Source organism: Ictidomys tridecemlineatus, chromosome 4 (genome assembly GCF_052094955.1).
Source record: "Ictidomys tridecemlineatus isolate mIctTri1 chromosome 4, mIctTri1.hap1, whole genome shotgun sequence".
In the NCBI taxonomy this organism is placed as follows: domain Eukaryota; kingdom Metazoa; phylum Chordata; class Mammalia; order Rodentia; family Sciuridae; genus Ictidomys; species Ictidomys tridecemlineatus.
This window is the reverse complement of record NC_135480.1, coordinates 192,819,121-192,839,875: the sequence shown is the minus strand read 5'-3', so window position 1 is coordinate 192,839,875 and position 20,755 is coordinate 192,819,121. Positions and strand designations below refer to the sequence as shown.

Genomic DNA, 20,755 nt, shown 5'->3' with positions numbered 1-20,755 from the left:
TAGGAATGGGAAGCAGTGGATTAATTAATCAGTTTTCTTGGTTGCAGGACTTCTCAGAACCTTGACTATTCAAATACATATGGACAATGTCCAGAAAGAAGCAAAGGGTTGAAGGATTTTTCCAAACCCTTATACCTTTCTTTTTTCATGAGACATTTCTTAGGACTAAGGTCTTCTAGAGCACAGTTTGGAGAGTGAGTCCTCCTTGGTTTTTAGGCACATCTGACCGCACTTACCTTGCAGACTTACAAACAGAAAGAAAGGGGGAGAAGGAGGTGATCTGCACCAGGAATTTGCCACTGGGTCTCACCCACATCATCATATCTGCAACCACACAGTATCTCCTTCAGGTAGTGAAATTAGTCCTATTTGGAATTCAGAGTTCTGAGCTGCTTGCTCAGGGCCACTCAGCTTAAACAGAATTCTGATAGAGATCTGCCAGTATGCTCCCTAGGTCCCCATTCTCTCCTTACCATCCTGCTGGTTGGAAAAGGTTGTGGGAATGCACTGTTCAAAAAAGGTAAAGGAATGCGAGTTGCTGGGCCTGTTCCAGGTGCAGGCAGCGGCTCTACTCTGCCCCTACTCCAATTGGTCAACATCACCCTGATTCCTAAACCTGACAAAGACACTTCAAAGAAAGAAAACTACAGACCAATATGTCTAATGAACCTAGATGCAAAAATCCTCAATAAAATTCTGGCGAATCGGATACAAAAACATATCAAAAAAATTGTGCACCATGATCAAGTAGGATTCATCCCTGGGATGCAAGGCTGGTTCAATATACGGAAATCAATAAATGTTATTCACCACATCAATAGACTTAAAAATAAGAACCATATGATCATCTTGATAGACACAGAAAAAGCATTCGACAAAGTACAGCATCCCTTTATGTTCAAAACTCTAGAAAAACTAGGGATAACAGGATCATACCTCAATACTGTAAAAGCAATCTATGCTAAACCTCAGGCTAGCATCATTCTGAATGGAGAAAAATTGAAGGCATTCCCTCTCAAATCTGGAACAAGACAGGGATGCCCTCTCTCACCACTTCTATTCAATATAGTTCTCGAAACACTGGCCAGAGCAATTAGACAGACGAAAGAAATTAAAGGCATACAAATAGGAAAAGAAGAACATAAATTATCACTATTTGCAGATGACATGATTCTATACCTAGCAGACACAAAACGGTCTACAAAGAAACTATTAGAGCTAATAAATGAATTCAGCAAAGTGGCAGGATATAAAATCAACACGCATAAATCAAAGGCATTCCTGTATATCAGTGACAAATCCTCTGAAATGGAAATGAGGACAACCACTCCATTCACAATATCCTCAAAAAAATAAAATAAAATAAAATACTTGGGAATCAACCTAACAAAAGAGGTGAAAGACTTATACAATGAAAACTACAGAACCCTAAAGAGAGAAATAGAAGAAGATCTTAGAAGATGGAAAAATATACCCTGTTCATGGATAGGCAGAACTAACATCATCAAAACGGCGATATTACCAAAAGTTCTCTATAGGTTTAATGCAATGCCAATCAAAATCCCAATGGCATTTCTTGTAGAAATAGAGAAAGCAATCATGAAATTCATATGGAAAAATAAAAGACCCAGAATAGCAAAAACAATGCTAAGCAGGAAGTGTGAATCAGGCAGTACAGCAATACCAGACTTAAAACTATACTACAGAGCAATAGTAACAAAAACAGCATGGTACTGGTACCAAAACAGGTGAGTGGGCCAATGGTACAGAATAGAGGACACAGAAACCAATCCACAAAACTACAACTATCTTATATTTGATAAAGGGGCTAAAAGCATGCAATGGAGGAAGGATAGCATCTTCAACAAATGGTGCTGGGAAAACTGGAAATCCATATGCAACAAAATGAAACTGAATCCCTTTCTCTCACCATGCACAAAAGTTAACTCAAAATGGATCAAGGAGCTTGATATCAAATCAGAGACCCAGTGTCTGATAGAAGAAAAAGTTGGCTACGATCTACATACTGTGGGGTCGGGCTCCAAATTCCTCAATAGGACACCCATAACACAAGAGTTAATAACTAGAATCAACAAATGGGACTTACTCAAACTAAAAAGTTTTTTTCTCAGCAAAAGAAACAATAAGAGAGGTAAATAGGGAGCCTACATCCTGGGAACAAATCTTTACTCCTCACACTTCAGATAGAGCCCTAATATCCAGAGTAGACAAAGAACTCAAAAAATTAGACAATAAGATAACAAATAACCCAATCAACAAATGGGCCAAAGACCTGAACAGACACTTCTCAGAGGAGGACATATAATCAATCAACAAGTACATGAAAAAATGCTCACCATCTCTAGCAGTCAGAGAAATGCAAATCAAAACCACCCTAAGATACCATCTCCCTCCAGTAATATTGGCAGCCATTAGGAAGTCAAACAACAACAAGTGCTGGCGAGGATGTGGGGAAAAGAGTACACTTGTACATTGCTGGTGGGACGGCAAATTGGTGCGGCCAATTTGGAAAGCAGTATGGAGATTTCTTGGAAAGCTGGGAATGGAACCACCATTTGATCCAGCTATTCCCCTTCTCGGTCTATTCCTTAAAGACCTAAAAAGAGCATACTACAGGGACACTGCTATATCGATGTTCATAGCAGCACAATTCACAATAGCAAGACTGTGGAACCAACCCAGATGCCCTTCAATAGACGAATGGATTAAAAAAATGTAGCATTTATACACAATGGAGTATTACTCTGCATTAAAAAAATGACAAAATCATAGAATTTTCAGGGAAATGGATGGCATTAGAGCAGATTATGCTAAGCGAAGCCAGCCAATCCCTAAAAAACAAATGCCAAATGTCTTCTTTGATATAAGGAGAGTAACTAAGAACAGAGTAGGGACGAAGAACATGAGAAGAAGATTAACATTAAACAGGGATGAGATGTGGGAGGGAAAGGAAGAGAGAAGGGAAATTGCATGGAAATGGAAGGAGACCCTCAGGGGTATACAAAATTATATACAAGAGGAAGTGAGGGGAAAGGGAAAAATAATACAAGGGGGAGAAATGAATTACAGTAGAGGGGGTAGAGAGAGAAGAGAGGAGGGGCGGGGAGGGGAGGGGAGGGGGGATAGTAGAGGATAGGAAAGGCAGCAGAATACAACAGACACTAGTATGGCAATATGTAAATCAATGGAAGTGTAACTGATGTGATTCTGCAATCTGTATAGAGGGTAAAAATGGGAGTTCATAACCCACTTGAATCAAAGTGTGAAGTATGATATATCAAGAACTATGTAATGTTTTGAACAACCAACAATAAAAATTAAAAAAAAAAAAAGGTAAAGGTTGAGGCCAAGGTTGTGCTGCAGGGATACAGCTTGCCTAGAATGCGTGAAGAACTGGGTTGATCCCCGGCACTACATAAAAATAAGAACAAATAAAATGAAGGTATATTGTGTCCATCTACAACTAAAAAGAAAAAAATTAAAAAATAAAAATTAGAAATAAAAAAATGACAAATGTCATCCCAATAAACCTTCCCACATAACTGTCATTTCCAAAATATAAAACCCAAAACCAAATTAAGGAAACCAAACAATGGATTTAATACTAGTGAGGGACAGTCAATAAAAACAAGAAAAGAAGGGGAAAAATGAAGACACTTCTCTGGAAGAAGGAAGATGGCTGATGGGATGGGTGCAAGAAAGGACAATGGGTATCTGCATCAAATTCTCACACCTGGTCAAAGGTAGGACCTGTGCCTCCATGATAAAGAACTAATCAAACTCTGCACATATATTATACATATATTCATACATCTTCATGCATTTAGTTACAGACTCAAGTTCCAAATGGAGGTAGAATGTTATGTGATCCCCCAACTACTGTCCCCACTGCTGCCTGAAATAGACACTAACTGCACCTAAGAACCAGGACCTGAGCAGTCCTGGAATCAGGAGGAAGGCCAGGGTAAAGACTGGTGAAGGCTTCTCCCGAGTTCTGTCCTTTGACTTGTGGATTCCTGCCTATAACCTGCTGCTCAGCCACAATGACTCCACGGAGAGTGAAGATAATAATAGGTGTGGTTTAGGCATGGTTCTCAGTTGCCGGTGGACACCATGTACCATGCTGGATATGGTCTCTTGTGGAATCCACTTGGAGCTGAGGCTGAGAAACAGTTAGCACAAGGGGACCTAAATTTTCTGCCCAGAAATGAGACTCCCAGGGGAAGTAATCCTAAAAGACCCTTCTACCCAGGATTTCCAGGAGCAGCACTGGGACTCAGTATGGAGGTTAAGATGCTGCAGAGCAGGGGTGCAAACCCAGTGGCCTGTGAGGTCCAGGTAGAGGACCTGAAAGGCTAGACAAGCAGGATGGGGTGGGATGTGTCTGGCCACTGCAGAGCTGTTCCCCATTTTAGTCCAAGGCTGCATGGTGGGACAGAGGGCCTGTTGCTTTCCAATCTCATGATTTCTTGAAAGAGTTCGAGGAAGAAATCTGGTTTTTAATAGGAACTCTTCTGGTATTTAAGTTTTGGCAACTAATTAAAGATAGTAACTAATGAAGTCTAATGAAAAAACTGTTTGTGGCCTCATCTGGCCAAGGGGACATCAGTCTTAAAACCTCTAGTGAAAAGGAAAGAGAAGCAGATTCCCAAGAACCCCATTCAAAGCTTGGCTCTGCTCCTAACTTGCTGGGTGGCTTTACAAGGCTCATGTCCCTTGTCTGGACCCTGAATTTCCTACTGAATAAGGACACAGAACTTGGGAATCTTTGAGAAGCTTGCATTTGAGGTGCCGTGGTTTTATGAAGACCAACAACAGAGGTCTATAAAGTCAAAGCCCTTTGGAATGGGAAAAGATAGGCATTGATGAGCCTAAGTACTTATAAGGCAAAGAACTTGCAGGAATTCTGGTAGCTCACTGAAGGGGGCAGGAGCCAAAGGATAGTTTAGAGAAGAGTCCAGCAGCATCCGGTACTGTCAAAGGCACAGTGATGCTCAGGCATGCAGTTCCATCTGCAGCTACAACCCTATGACCAGTGGCTGTCTACCCATATGTGACATGCCCTGATTCCTTTGTGAGTCGGGGAAGTTGGAGGCAGAGGTGGGCAGCAACAGGAAGCCTGGGAGCAGCTCCACTCTTCTGTGAATTCCCACCAGATGTCTAGGGTATTCCACACCTGGGACCAAGCAGTGAGCACTCTAGCTCCAGCCTGTGGGCGCCCCACAAACCGCAGCCCAGGTCCACCTTGGTTGGAAAGATTTCATACCAGGCATACAAAGGGCTTGTTCCCCACCAAAGATGGCATTCTGAACGCTAACTCTCTCTCTCTATGGATTGAACAGCAAATAGAATGGAGAAGAGTTTCAGGTGAAAGAAGAAAAAGAATACAAAATAATAAAAGAGGTCAGAAGAAGGAAGAAGAGAGAGAATAAATGTTTAAATACGTGATCCCTTGGATTTTATAAGAAACTGTTTACTTTCCATTTAGAACCAGGAGGTTGGATGTGTGGATGTTCTGTGTGGAGGGGGGGAGGGGGGAGACACTGAGGCCTCAATATCATGATGGCGCTTCTGTCGCTGAAGAAGCATCTTACCTCCCCACCCCCACCCCTGTGGCTGCTGCCTCCCCCCAACTTTTCCTCTTTTCGCCATTCAATGTAGAGCTGGGATTTGGCTAGAATTCCACAACTGAACCCTCTCATTGGAAACCTGATCCTGTTTTCTTGGGCCTCTGAATTTATACCGAGCATTGCACAGGGGCTGGGGAACCCTTGAATCTAGGTCAGAACATGTCGCCGGCATTGATTTTGCTAGAGTGAAGCTTCTCTCAAGGCAGCCCACTGGATATCACACCACTCTCAGAAGAGGGAGAAAATGAGGAGGACAGGGGGTGGGAGAGGAGGGGGAGGGGAGGGGAGGAGGGGGAGGGGAGGGGAGGAGGTGGGGAGGGAGGGAGGGAAGGGAGGAGGAGAGACAGCCAGAAAAGAATAGAGGGGGTGGAGAAGGAGAAGGAGAGCTGGAGGGAGGAGAAGAAAGGGTGTGGGTGTGGGTGGGGGGAAGGGGAGGGAGAAATAGCACCTTTCACTACCTGGGACAAGGGAGAGTAAAGTGGGCGGTTCCAACTACTATCAACTGAAATTTGTGCTATCAAAAATGATGCTAACAAATAAAACAAGAAAAAAAAAGAAAAAAAAAGGGGGGGTGCTATTTACCTTGGTGATTTTGAGAATGAAGAAAAACATCTCAGGGCTTCCTACAGTTGTTGCTGACTTTTCTTTCCTCTCCAGTTGTTTTAATGCTTTCGCACATTTGCAGGGTCCTGCTTGTTTTGATAAATGTCTTCACAGTTCCCCAGGAACAGCTGCTGTCCTTTCCCACTGGGGCATTCTGGAAGGAGGTCCTGCAGCCCTGAGCCTCAACCCTGCACACTCAGTCTGGCCCAGGCTTGGCTCAGAAAAAAAGGCCAAGCCCTCAGGGCGGCATCCTCCACCCCTTTACTGGAGTCCCACAAAGCAGAAACTCCCACGTGACCAATCCTGCAAATTCCTCTTTCTCTCCTACCTTGATGAGGTGGGCAGGGCACGCCTTTCAGGGTCAGACAGAGCAAGGTTTTGCCTCCTACTGCCTGGGTGTCTTTGACTCACCTATCCTGTCTCTCTGAGTCACACCTCCCAGGACAGGTGAGAATGAAACAATACAATGTGCTTATCAGGGGCTCAACAAATGTCTGTGCCTTCCCTTCTCCTCTCCCCTCTCCTCACTCTTGGGAATCACAGACAGAACTGGAAAGAACCCCAGAGAACATGCAGTCCAGCATCATTCTTTTCCCAAAGAGGGAGAACAGCTTGTCCACAGTCATACAGCACCTGAGTCTGAGACAGGACTTGGCCTCAGTTCAATGGTCCTCCCTTACAACCAAAGAACTCAACAGACACCTAGGGAGTGATCTGCTTCAGAGGTTAAAAACTCCTTACTGCTGATGGAGGGCCCAGGAACTGTCAATTAAGCATTCAGAGAAGTCAGTGCTAGTGTCAGTCAACTTGTGGATGGTTGGATGGTGTGAGAAGGCACTGTGGAAAACATTTTTGCATTTTCCACTGACATTGTTTCCCTGGGTTCTGAGAATTAACTTATTTTTATAGAGTCTAGAGAGTCTGGGATAAAAAGGCCCTCTTACAGTGCAATATGACAATGAGTGATATTTACGGAGCCCTTGCCTCTGAACGATTGCAACAGACTTGGCCCAACAGACGCTGGAGACAGTGGGTGCAAAACAATGTGGATTTTGCAACCACCCTTTGTGTCCTCTGTGGGAGCAGGGGTGTGGGAAAGGCTGGTGTTCCCTTGCACCGCCTCTTTCTCTCCTTTCCCTCAGGTGTACAGGGCAGGCACGATCACCTTGCAGAGGGCCTCGTTCTGCAGAGCCCACCAACATGACAACCCTTTCTCCTTTTGGATTCCATTAAACAAGCTTGAAATGCTGGGCAAATCTGGAACCATTCTTCTCTTGTCTGGGCCCTGGAATCCTGGTTGGGAACACGGAAGTTTGAACCTATGGGATGTCTTAGATCATCCCTGAGGCTTCCTCCAGTTTTGACTTTAAGAACTTCACTCAGAATTCTGGGCAGAGAAGCACCAGCCATCGTGGTCAGAAAGCAGTTGTGAATGTTCTTTATTCATATGTTACCTTTGCACAGTGTCTAACAGTCTGCAAGAGCATTTTCATCCACGGTGCAACGATTAACCCTGACAACCACCCTGTGAAGTATGCATTATTATCTGCTTGCTTTCAAAATAGAAAAGCTGAGCCTCAGAAAAGAGATGCAACTCGTCCAAGGGCACATACTGGGGAGTGGCAATGTAAAGATTCAAATCCAAGTGTATTCCCAAAGGTTATATTCAGTCCAGGACCCACCATTCCCCGGCTACCTCCAAATGTGGTTCCTTAATAGATGCCAGATCAACAGCACGGATGGGGGGATGCCCTGCAGGTAAAAGGCTCCTGAGCCACCGGAGGCATCTCAGGGGCAGGTGACCTGAAGCTATGAGGTTTGCACCCACCACGTAGACGCACAGTGAACTGGGGTGAAGCCAACGCCAACCCCTTCCTTCCTCATCAATTTAAAAAAGGTCACACCTTTTGCCTGTGCCACCAAGGAAGCAGAACATTCTAGTACTTTAGAGCTGAGAAAGCTAAGCCGCCTACCCTCTCTGTGTTCACATGGGGAGGCTGAGACCCAGAGAAGGAAATGGCTGTTTCCAGATCACCTGGCTTCCACTGTCAACTCTGCAGCTACAAGCCAGGTGAGGGAGCCTCTCTATCCTCCCCGTTTCCCACACTCACCCCAGGAGCTCAGAGCCTTGTGGGTCTCTTGAGCTTCAAGACAGAGCTGGCCAGAGGTCAGTGGACGGAGAAGGGAGCAACCCAGAGACTTTCCACAGCAACACAATGACGACTCGGCTTCAGAATCTCAGTGTCTGCACTTGGCTACAAATGGCCTAGGGCCAGCAGGCCCCAGGAAATCTTACCTCTGCTCCGCAGGGCTGTAGGTCTCCCCTCTCTGGCAGCTGCTCAGGGTGACGGGGTCAAAGTTGTCGAAGGAGCGGAGGGCCACCCCCGAGATGGCGACCAGGGGCGAACTGAAGCTCACACGTACAGCCTGGCTGTGGTAGAAGGGCTGGCTGAGGTCATGGACCACAGGGATAATCAGGGGATTGTTCCTGCAGCTCAGGACATGGAGGCCTGTCAGGGAGACAGAGGGGCCGAGGGGCCAGGCTCATTACTCAAGGCCAGTCACGCCCTCCCCCACGGGCCCTTCCCGAAGCCCCCAGACCCTTTCATGTCACTGCACAAAAGCACCATTGGGCAGCCAGAGGGGATTTTGAGTTTGATTGAAAGTTTCTTTGTCTGCCTTTTTTTCTTGGTTCCAAATCTTCCCAATCCCCCTGCCTCCCTGCCCCCTAAGCCTTCCCTTCACCTAGTGCCCACAGCCCCTCTTCCTCCTGCGAATGGCCACCCATCAGCCAAGCATCCCTGGGCCTTGACTCCCTCCCACAATGCCCTAGGGCTTGAGGTCTGAGCTGCTAGTTTTCCGCTGCTGGTTGGTCTGAAAGGTGATGGAAATAATTCACGGTAACCTGCCTTCCTGGAGTAAACCGTCCCCTGCCATCGGTAACCTGCAGACCTGGGAGCAGCCCTGGGAGTTAAGGACTTCTACACCCCCCGATCTGCAAAGCAGACCCACATGCTTGGGCAGGAGGGGCTCTCTGGACACAGCACAGCTGTGACCCAAAGCCCAGGTAGAATCCAAACCTGCCCTGCTCAGAAGTCCTCAAGACGTTTTAGCACAAGTCAGAAGGGACACCAGGTCCCCAGGTTTCAGGAAGGAAGTGGGAAGAGGGGCAGGAGAAAAGAGGTACCTAGAGAGAGATGGAGTCGGGTGGGGTTGGTGGCTGGTGGACCTGGATTCAAGTGCTGGTCTAGACACCCCCTGATCATGGGGCTCCAGCAAACTCCTTAAAACCCACCTCCACATCTGCAAAGGGGTATAACCCTGGCTGTGTCCTGGCAGCCTGTGGTGGTCCAGCAGGTGCCCTTTGTTCTACTTTCCTAGCTCTGGGAAGCCGCTGCTGGGGGATGCTGGGATACCGGGGACAGGAGAACACAGTGGGAAGGGCCAGGGAAGACAGAAGGCTCAGGCATCAGTAGGAGGATCCAAGGAGCTTCTGTGGAACCAAACCTCTTCCCACTCTGCCGAGAAACCTCTCCTCAGAGCTCTCTGCCATGCCAGGACAACTACAAAAATATTTGCTTCTCACTTAGGGAAATTTCCCAGAAATCCAGATACGTCCAGAGGGGTTTTCTTTCTCTTCCTTGTTTCCTTCTCTTTCCCTGGCCTTTAACACTAAATAAATAAACAAAGACAAAACAAAGCAAAACAAAATCTTCCCTGCTTCCTTGGCTTCTTTCTGACCCTGAAATGACCCCTGGTCCACTGGCTTCTTGCAGGTTTTTGAAATAAGCTCTCTGGAATGGTGTGGGCACAGCTTAGAGTCCAGGTTCCAGGGCTGGCCCAGGACTCTAAATGCTTGGAGGCCTACCCAGAGCTCTCCAGGGTAGACTGGCTATGAGGGAGTGCAACAGGATTGCTTGGTGCCCACAGGGAGTTCTTAGCACCAGCTCCAGTGCAGGGCCTGCTCACCGCAGTGTCCTGCAATAGCTTGCTCTGTCCATAAGGTTTCTCTGTTCTTATTGTATATGAAGAAAGTGGGGTCTCTAAGAGAAGTCCTACAAGGTTGAGAAAACTGCTTCCTCTCTCCTCGTCAGTGAGTGGCGGAACAGGGTTCAAACCTTGCTGCCAGATCTGGAGTTGGGCCATTTCCCCTGACCGTGGCCCAAGCAGAGGGGAGGTACAAGTGACCACTCACTTGAACCTTGACCCAGGGCAGCTTCTCGGCAGGTAGGACCCCATTCCTCAACTGCCTCCCCACTTCTGAATCTGATAGGAAACTCTTTTATTCCTGCTCCCACGGGGATCTTCTCCGGAGGTTGTGCTGGGCATATGTCACCACGGGGAGGTCTCCCAGGCAATGATTAGGGGGTGAGCAGCAATGGGCTGGGATTCTGAAACCTGGTGACTCAGCCCCGACGTGATGTGTGACCTGCAATCCCTTGGTGCCTCTCTACGGATCTCAGGTGCTGACATGGGTGATGGGGAAATTTCCAGAGTCTTTGAGGATCACATGTGATGCCTAAGGTTTCCAACAAAGGGAAGCCACGGAAGGGAGGGCCTTGCCATTGACCCTTGTCCCCAGAGCAGCCACATCCAGGTTTCTCTGGACCTACAACTACATCTTGATGGGGGCCATGGCACACCCAATGGTGAAGAAGCAAGAAAGTGGAAAGCAGAAGGAAGAGGTCACTCCAAGCTGTGGTCCTCACAACCACCCCAGGACAGGTAGGAAGCAGGTATCGGGGGCAACCAAGCCCTGGGGAACAGGCTTGCCTAGATCGTGGCTCTGATCTTTGGTATCAAGCAGCTGCACGCTGATGGTCTCTTGTTTTTGGTCCCCATAATATGTCCCATCAGTCACCAGGTGGACAATGACAGCTGCAGCGACCATTGGCTGAGAGTAATACGCCTGAAATGGAGAAGACACAAGAAGGTCACTCGTGTGCTCAGGCATCGGGCAGGGAAGCAGCCACACTGGGGTGGGTTTGAGGAGAATCTCCATCCATGTCTGCAACTGGACTCTTCATTGGGGCCTCAGACAGAGAGCAGAAGGCAAACAACAAAACAGTGAGGAGCACTGGCTCTGAGGTCAGCTTTAGTCTTGGCTCTGCTCCTTCCAAGCCGTGTGACCTGAGTGGATAGCTGGGCCACTCTGGGCTCAAATTCCCTCATTCCTAGTTAATGGATTAAAAAACAAAAAACAAACAACAACAAAAAAAAAAAACAAAACACAGCTACATCACAGAGTCACTGAGATGCTACCAAGACCGTAGGAATAAAGTGTCTAGCACAGGACCTGGGACACAACCAAAACACACAAAACCATACCATGCTTATTACAATGCATTACTCATTCATGTCAGCCTCCATACTGGGCCACAAGGAGATCAAGTTAAATGAGACATGGCCCTTGCAATTCTGGGATCCATGATGTTTAAAGTAGGTCAGTGACATGTAAACCAACATCAATACAATCCACCAATCCACAGTCAGGAAGATTGCTACAGAGTGTCCTGCAGTGGATGTCATCCAACAAGTGACCAGACTCATGCAGAAGAAAGAAAATAGTCACTGATTTCTGTGAAGATCAGAAAAGTCTTCATGGTAGAAAAGTTGATTTTAAAAGGTCTTGAATAACAAATAAAAAGTTTAGGCAGATAAAAGGTATCCAAATGCTTCTCCAGTGTAAAAGCTGAGTGGGGGTGTTCTATGAGCATTAATGGATTCTGCTTCAGGAAGCACCCCAGTACCAATTGTTTCCTGTCCTATTAATTAATAGCCTCCTGGGTGGATGAGCTGTGTCCAGAAAGGCTCATCGTGAGGCTCAGGGCTTCCTGGGTGCCAGTGATGGAGATGTCAGGGCTCTCGAGACTCAGGCTTACCTGCAACCAGAAAGTGGTCTGAGCCAGCTGGGAGTAAGGATAGCTGATGGTGCAAGGGTACCAGGCATGCTGGGAGATTCCCTCACTGAGATCGATCACTTTGGTTCGACACACCTGGAAAAAGATAAAGAAGAAAAATAATGTTTTGAGGGTCTTGAAAGTTCAGTTTGATTCAATTTAACAACCCTTTACTATCCATCAATTTTGTTCTTGATTCTCCAAGAGAAAGCAGGGATATATATAGACAAGCATCTGCCCCAGGAGCTTATGTTCTGCTGTGAAACTATGGTGGTAGTGATATAATAGAAATCCTCACAGGAACAAATCTTGGAGGAGATGACTTCAAGTTGAGCTGGGAAAAGCATGGCAGACAGAAGGAACAGAAGCAAAGGTTCAGAGGAAAGTAAAAACCCAGAGTGCTTAGGTTGTAATAGGGTCTATTACTATAGCCTGGGGAGTATGGCAGACTGCACTGGGAGAGATTGATCTCAGAGTCTCAAATGCCAAGAAGATTATCTTAGAACAAATCTTTGAATCATGCTCAGAGCCATAATAACAAAGCAAAGACTATAAGAATGAGCCCAGGTTTCATCAAAGAAAATCAATTCAATCTCTCTCTCTCTCTCTCTCTCTCTCTCTCTCTCTCTCTCTCTCTCTCTCTCTCTCTCTCACACACACACACACACACACACACACACACACTCTTAATAATAGATAACACCAAAAGGATGTTAAAAGAAAAGGGGAACATTTATACATAAACAGAATTGTTTAAATTCAGGAGTTTCCTGCATATAATATTTCATTTAAGGAAAAAAAAAACTTCACTGCTCTGCTTTAAAAATATCAAAAAGTATTAAAATGTGCTAACTCTCAAAGTTTCTCTCTAGGATTCAGTTGGTCCTGGGAAGACAATATTATTTCTCCAAATGTCACTGGCAACTTCTTAAGAAGCTTAAAGGTGCCAAGAATTAATATCATTTATTCACACATTCAAATGTTTTTAAGTGAAAAAGTTTATTATAATGCCATTTATAAAAATCACATAAAGCAAAACTATATATTTCCCAGGGCTTCATATGAATTGAATGTGGCATAGAAAAGTCTACATCAAATTCAAGGTGGTTATCAAGGGCGGGGAAAGGTGCTGGAAGTTGGGAACAAATGGGATTTAACTTATCTGTATTGTTATTTTTCTTTCAGAGACAGGCCAAGAGGAAAAAAGAAAATATCCCTATGGTTGTCAGAAGTTCATACACTTGGCAAATATAATGCATACACCTAGTAAGTATAGGCATTTTTATTTACATTCTTCCATGTAATTTTATGAATTAAAAAACCTCCAAAATATTGTCATAAAGCCACAAAAAACATGAGCATAAAATCATGAGCATCCAACTCCCCTACCAATGTGTTTGTATCCAGTGGGCGCCAATGAACTAGACTAGATCTGAATCTTGTCACCCTGTCTTGTTCTTGGCACCACCAAAGGCTCCTTTCAACATGCTGAATATCCCATCTATAAATCTGTTAAAACTCAAAGGCTCCTCTATCCATCACTAGTTCATATGATGCTGGCTTCCAGGAGCTCTCAGAAAACATCAAGTCACAGTCCTTTTTACATCAGTGAGATGCTACTGGATGCCGCACTAACACATTGTGACCTATCACTGCAAACACCAGTGCTTCCCTTCTTCAAAAACCACTTTGGAGTACGTTGGTATTTATAGTAAGTTGCAAAGAAAATACATGAGCTCCTCCTACTCTTCACCCAGCTTCTCTTCATGATAACATCTTCATCCATTCACTCTCGAAACCTCAAGCAGAAGTTAAGATAGGTGGCTTAATCAGCTTTGGAGAATCACACAATGTCACCCAGAAAGTTCTGTAGTGGAGCGAGCTTGGCTTTGAATTCAGGAGACCTGGTTCTGGTCTGTGCTTGCTCAAAATATGAGGTATCATTATGTAAAGCCACTTGCATCTTTGGACCCCAGCTAAGCTTGCACAGTTGGATGCTGCAGTAGTCATAGACTGGCAAAGTGTCTTCAACGGATCCCTAGGGCTCATGGAGATGGCATCCTGGGCTCAGGACCCGGAGAGGTCAGCTTGGTCCCCACTCTACTGTCACAACCACACCCTCTCCTCTCCTCTGTTTGATATATAGAGCTGACTCAAAAAATATTAAAACTTAGAACTGTTGAAGCTTCCCTCAGCTTGGCTGTAGGATTCAGTGGGTCCTGGGAAGACAATGGTAGCTTCCTGAATATCACTGGTAACTTCTTATGGAGCCCAAGGGTTCCAAGAATCAACTATGCCACGGTCTGGGAATCAGGCGTGGATTCAGTTGTTCAAATATCTAGAAGCTTAATTCCAAGGAAGCTAAGGACAAAACACAGCCACTTTAATAGACTGGAAGACATTTTCAAGTTTATTTATTTTTCTCAAAAACAACCAAGACTGGGCTTAGGCAGAACTGCCAGTGGATTGTGTTACACTTTACAACAGTGCGAGAGTTTGCATAAACTATCTATGGCATTTGAGATCCAGGCCAGCAATTCGACATGTATCATTTTGGAATGCTTTTCCCTTGTGTTCTTAGCTGCCTGTCTCCCAGCAGAGTGTGGCAGAGCCCATCTCTGAGCGCCAGGCTGGGGTCTTATCTCTGCATCTAAAGCATTCACGGTCGGAGAATTTGCCAACATGAACAAAGCCTTCTTATTGCTTAAATACGATTTCCTCTTATCTCGTCAGCTCTATCAGCACCAGACAGGGCTTTAGAGGAATATGCCTCTGTTATTTTTTTTTCTTCTGTTTTTCTATTTAGTTGTGTGTTTGTTTCAGGCTGGCTACAATCCTGACCAGGGACAGTCAAAGCAGATCAGAGAGGAATAAACAAATCCAGCCGAACCTTTGCCCAAAGCCCTAGTTGATCTTAAAATCAGCTCTATTTCTGGGGAGGTGGAGGGAGGCTGGGGGCAAAGGGAGAGGTGAGCAACCATAAGCCTCCTGCTTTTATTGATATTGCATGAATGTGCTCATCAACACCATTTATTGACAGCCTGTAGACATGCCCAGCTCTGGAGTGCTCAGGAAAGAGAGAGCCTTGCTGAAGTCACAAGGTTGGCTACTGTGGAAGGTGTGACCCCAAGGGGACCGAGACTATGGGGATGCTCTGTTTTTATTGACCCACTTTTTTGCACCTTCCACAAAAGCAAATACAACTCCACCAAGCATTGCTGACTAAGAAAGATTTCTGTGGGGGAACAAATAGGAGAGTCACATCACACATCATTGTAGATTTTACGCCCTTCCAACTATCGCCCCAAGTTCCTCAACTATCCACTCGTCCTCTCCTCTCCCTGTTTCTCCAGTGTTGCTGACTCTAGGCCTTCATGTCTCCCAATCTCCTGCCAATCCCAATCTGCACATCTCCTGAATCTCCTACAGAGCCATCCTGTTCTCCCTCCTGTTCTCCAAACTTGCACCCTAAATCCTAAAGACGCTGAGGTTCTTCCCAGCCATACAGCTTCAGGAATCAATATCCCTGAAGTGCACAAAATGTGGTAACCTCCATTCACCTCTGTCACACTCACAGGAACAAGCATTCCTTTATATCACGGGCAGGATTTTCATTTCCTGGGGAAGATGAGAAAGGGATTCTTCAGAGCTGAAATGTTCTATATTTCCCACTGCCACGTTCATTGCTGCATTATTCCTAATAACTAAGATGTGATAATAAACCACCTGTCCATCAACAGATGCATGGATAAAGAAAATGGTGTTGCTTGAAACAGAATGTTACTCATCCTCATAGGGTACAGTGGCACACACCTGTAATCTCAGTGACTCTGGAGGCTGAGGCAAGAGGATCACAGGTTCAAGGCCAGCCTCAGCAAATTAATGAGAACTTGTTTCAAATTTTTTTTTTTAAAAAGGGGGTTGCAGATGTGGCTCCACACTAAAGCACTAATCCCCATATGAAAGGGGGAAAATAAAGCTAATCATCCTTAAAAAGAGAAGGAAATTCTGCTGCTGACAACAAGAAGAAGGAACTTTTGGGGTATTACAGTCACAAAAGGACAAATACTGCATGATTCCATCTATATGTGGTACCTAAAACAGTCCAACCCATAGAATCAAAGATGGAATTAGTGGCTGCCAGGGTCTGGCAGCGGGGATAAATGGGGAGATGCTCATCAAAGGTCATAAAAGTTTAGTTAAACAAGACAAGTTAGTTCTAGAGATCTGCTGTTTGCATTTTACCTGTAGTTACCAATAAAACATTGTTTACTTAAATATTTATTAAGAGGGTCGATCTCCTGTGGTGCTCTTACCACAAGAAAACACAATTTTGAAAATCAGCAAGTATTATTTGGAGTGACTCAAATATCGTTATTTGGTAAATGAACGAAGGCATGAATACATTAATAAAGAAACAATCAAGTGAAGGCAAAAATGTAATGGAGCTAGGCAAAGAGCAACTGCGGTTGGTTGGGCTGGCGAACACCCTCACAGGTCCCCTCAGGGCTGGAGGAGAGATCACACAGTGTCTTCTTGGTTACTCCATGGACAGATAACTCACTGCCATTCACAAACAGCTTAATTTACCTCTGCACAGTCCTTTGCAATTGTCATAGGGAGAGTCGCCTGCCTGCACTTTCTTGTACTCTGTCCTCTACGTAACAATTTGTGTAAACTTTCTTGTTTTATAGTTTCATAGTTAGAGGGGACTTGGATAGTTTATCCACTGAAACCATTTCCTTTTCAGAGGTCAAAAGAGGAGAGGTATCATGCAGAATGTCACTCACTAGTAAGCGCAAAGTTGTTACAGAAACGCAAAATTTTCTCTCAAAATGAGCACATTTTTCTCATCTATGACCTGCACCTTTTCTTTTCTTTCTTTTCTTTTCTTTTTTTTAACCAAGGATTGAACCCAGGGGCACTTAACCACTGAGCCACCTTTCCAGGCCTTTATTATTATTTTTTATTTTAAGACAGGGTCTTACAAAGCTACACAGCACCTCACTAAGTTGCTGAGGCTGGTCTTGAACTTGCAATCCTCCTGCCTCAACCTCCTGAGCTGCTGGGATTACAGGTGTGCACCACCCTGCCCTTGCTGTCCTACACCTCTTGACCCTGCTTTTGCTGTGCAGAACCAGTGAGATTTATCCTTCTTCCCACAAAAAAAATCTTGGCAGCCATAACAGAAATCAGTGTTGGGGCTCACATCTTTGTCTTTGCACCTGTAGAAACCCAGGGGCATTTCACGGTTCTCCTCCTCTTCAGCAGAATGTCTCAGACTCTCCGGCATCTTAAGTAATGTCTGAGTTTCCTTCAAATAAGCCCAGTGGGATATAGGAGACCTGGGTTAGTACCAGCTGTGTTGCTGATGAGATGGGCATTTCTCTGGCCCACAGTTTCCTCGTTTGTAAAATTCAGTGGTTGTGCTGAACGGACTCTAAAGGCCCCAGAAGCTTAAGAATGCACAGTACTAATAACTTGGGTTGCATAGTCACAAAAAAGTAAATCTTCACAGTTACTCTAGAAGGTTGAAGTCTTTGCCCCCTCTTTGTGATGAGAAGAATGAGGCCCAGAGGTTCTGAACGATCCTTTTAAGATCACAGGTCCACTCGTATATTGGATCCAGGAAGTAGAATGTGATCCCCCGCTCCTCATTCTGTGCCAGTCACAAGACCGCTGCTTGGGCTTTGCTGAAGCCTTGGGTTCCTCTGGTGGACAAAAGGGGACCACTTGTCACTTTCCAGTGACAGTCACCTACCTTCGCTGCCTGCTGTAAGCTGAGAAACTAACCCTATTGCCCTGCTACTCATCAGTCCCTCATGGCCACCTTGTCCCCAGGATGGAAAGTTCCTTGGACATCACTGACAGAAGGCTTTGAAGGCTTGGTTCAGCCACCTTCACCAACTTCCTTACCAGTCCCTTTCCTTCCCACCCACCAGGCAGACATCACAGGAGCCTCGGGTGCTTCCTTCTCCCTGGACAGCTCACTCTCCCACACCACGGACCCCCCCCCCCCCGGCATCCCAGATGCCGTGCCCAGACACACACCAATGTCCTGCACTGTCCGTCCCGTGAAATACTACACACACTTCAAAGGCAGTCTCAAATGTCGCCCCTCCTCTGCTCACCCCCGGACAGAATTAATTGCTCTCCCTACGTGACCATATAGTTCTGTATATACGCCTCAGTCACGGCACTTGTCAAGTTAGATTATGGTTGTTTAGAGTCCGGTCTATCCCTTTAAAGTCTGACGATTTCCAAGGTGAGGACCATGTTTTATTTATTCTCCAATAAATCCCAGCAGCCTTCCCAGCACCGAGGAAATCAGAGGTGGCCAGCGGATATTGCAACAGCGGCAATGGCAATGTATATGGAGTGGCCGCTTCATCCTGGACACGATTTTAAAGAATCTGCATGTGCTAAATCATGCAATCCTCACAACAAGCCTGTGAGGTAGGTACGGTTATGATAACCGCTTTATAAATGAAGAAATCTAGGCCCTGTCACTTTGCCGAAGGTCATACAATTAGTTGATGGTAGAACCAGGATTCCAAGCCAGGTACAAACTCAGCCCACTCTGCACCATGTACATTAACTTTTTTTTTTTTTTTGATACTAGGAATTGAACCCAGAGCATTCTAGCAATGAGCTTCAACCCCAGTCCTTTGTATTTTTTATTCTGAGACAGGATCTCACTAAGTTGTTCAACCTGGCCTTGAACTTGTGATCCCCCTGTCAGACTCCTGAGCCGCTGGGATTAGAGGTGTGTGCCACTGTGCCTGGCTAAAGAAAAATGTGTAAAGAACCTGCCCCCCCGTCCCCCCAGGGCTGCTGTGAGGATCCATCAAGTGAACAGATATGTTTGTGCCAGGTGGATCTTAAATCCCAGCCACAGAGGAGATAGTCTCAGAATTTCTCCTGGTGGCCTTCTCCTGGGGCTCCTAAAACAGAAGCTGCTTCAACAGACCAAAGCAGGTCTTTATAGGGCTGCCGTGGGGTGGAGCCAGAGGATGGGGGGAGCCCCAGATTGCCAGGCAGGGGGCCGGCCTCCTGATACTGACTCAATGGCTCACTTCTCTGACCCCTTCACCCTTCTCACTCCTAGAAAGACAGAGGAAGACGCATTCACCTCCAAAGGGTTCTGCCAGGTTTTGATTTCTAGCCTCTTCCAAGTGAATGCCACCGAAGAGAACATTGACTCAAAGAAGGGTAATACAAACACACAAACAAAACCACTCTACCAGGCGAACATCCTGTCGACCTCTGGGACTCACGGGTCTTTGGTCTCTGACACTCTGAAACAGAGGAATGATTTCCCAGCCACCTTCTCTGGCAAAGACAACCCCAGAGTGACATAGAATTTTACTGCAGTCATTTCAGCAATGTGTTTTCTGTTTTTTTTTTTTTTCCTTTCTTTTCTTCATCATTTTGTACTTGCAATTTCACACTGTCAAAGAGTTGTGGAAGTTCGTTGCCCAGAGCTTTGGTTGTCTGAGCTGGGAATGTCCTCAGAAATCCTGATCCCAAACATCACACACTCAACAGATGGGAAAATAGAGTCCGGTTCAATAGAGGTGACAGACTGGCCTGAAAACACCCAGTTATCTCTATGGCCTTTGCCATGGGCCAGAATGGCTGGTGGTGAGTCGGAGTATACAGTCTACAGAAGCAGAGGGCTCTGTGGCTCCAGGGCCTGGGGACTTTCGTCCGGTCCACGCACTACCCCACCCGCCTCCAAATCCCCCTCCTTCGCAGAAGACTGCTTTCAATTAGAGGAGTTAACGATGTCTTGCTTTCAAAGGGTTTTTTAAATCCAGTTTATCTTCCACCCACACACGATGTACACAAAGGCGGGGAGACGGAGGGACAACGGGGAAGTGGGGGTTCTGGTATTTTCCCACCCAGGGACCTGCCATGAGGTTCCTATTGAATTTTGATTTTACAGATTTCCATGCCTTTTGGTCAATCAGGGGAAGCCTCTAGCTCATCCTCTACGGTGTCATCTCTCCATCCAGAGGAACCTGCCAGGGACCTCAGAGAAGAAGCAAGGCGAAGGAGTGGAGAGGAAGGCAGGCGTGTGGGGAGGCAGACTGACAGGAATGCTCCATGTGACTGCACGAGTCACTCACACACACACACACACACACACACACACATGCACGAGTCTCACACACACACACACACACACACACACACACACACACACACACAGAGCCAGGCAGTGTTTCCCAATATATTTCTCTTTAGACCACATCTCAACCTCAGGCTTGCAGTTCCAATGCCAAGTTATTTCCTCAAGAATGGAAACGTTGCAAGAGAGGCAGAGTCATTCCTTGATATAAACCGCCAGGAGCTCAGGGCCCTGAAGACTGCAGGAAGGAAGCCGACCAGGAGGCAGGCAGCCCATCAGGCCACGGCTGTAAAGGGCTCGGGAAACAGGGACACGGTGGACCAGGTGAAATAAAACTGCCTCCATAAACCTGTCTGGCTCCCTCCTCTGTGTCCCTCCCCAGGGGGCCACCAAGCACCGGGTCTTAGAGCTGGTGGACCAGGACGGGGTGCTGACTGGGTGTGACGTCTTCTCTCCTCCATGAGCAC

The 20,755-nt window shown here is 46.0% G+C and overlaps 1 protein-coding gene across 1 annotated transcript in view; it reads right to left on the bottom strand.

Annotated features, from left to right (window-relative positions):
- Nucleotides 1-20,755, bottom strand: part of Pappa (pappalysin 1) — a 237,274-nt gene that overhangs the window by 60,470 nt on the left and 156,049 nt on the right. Inside the window, exons 11-13 of the mRNA XM_078048072.1 lie at nt 12,137-12,250; nt 11,028-11,163; nt 8,551-8,764 (exon numbers count right to left, since the gene is read on the bottom strand). Of these exons, the coding sequence (XP_077904198.1) occupies nt 8,551-8,764; nt 11,028-11,163; nt 12,137-12,250 (464 nt within the window). The remainder of the gene's footprint in view (nt 1-8,550; nt 8,765-11,027; nt 11,164-12,136; nt 12,251-20,755) is intronic.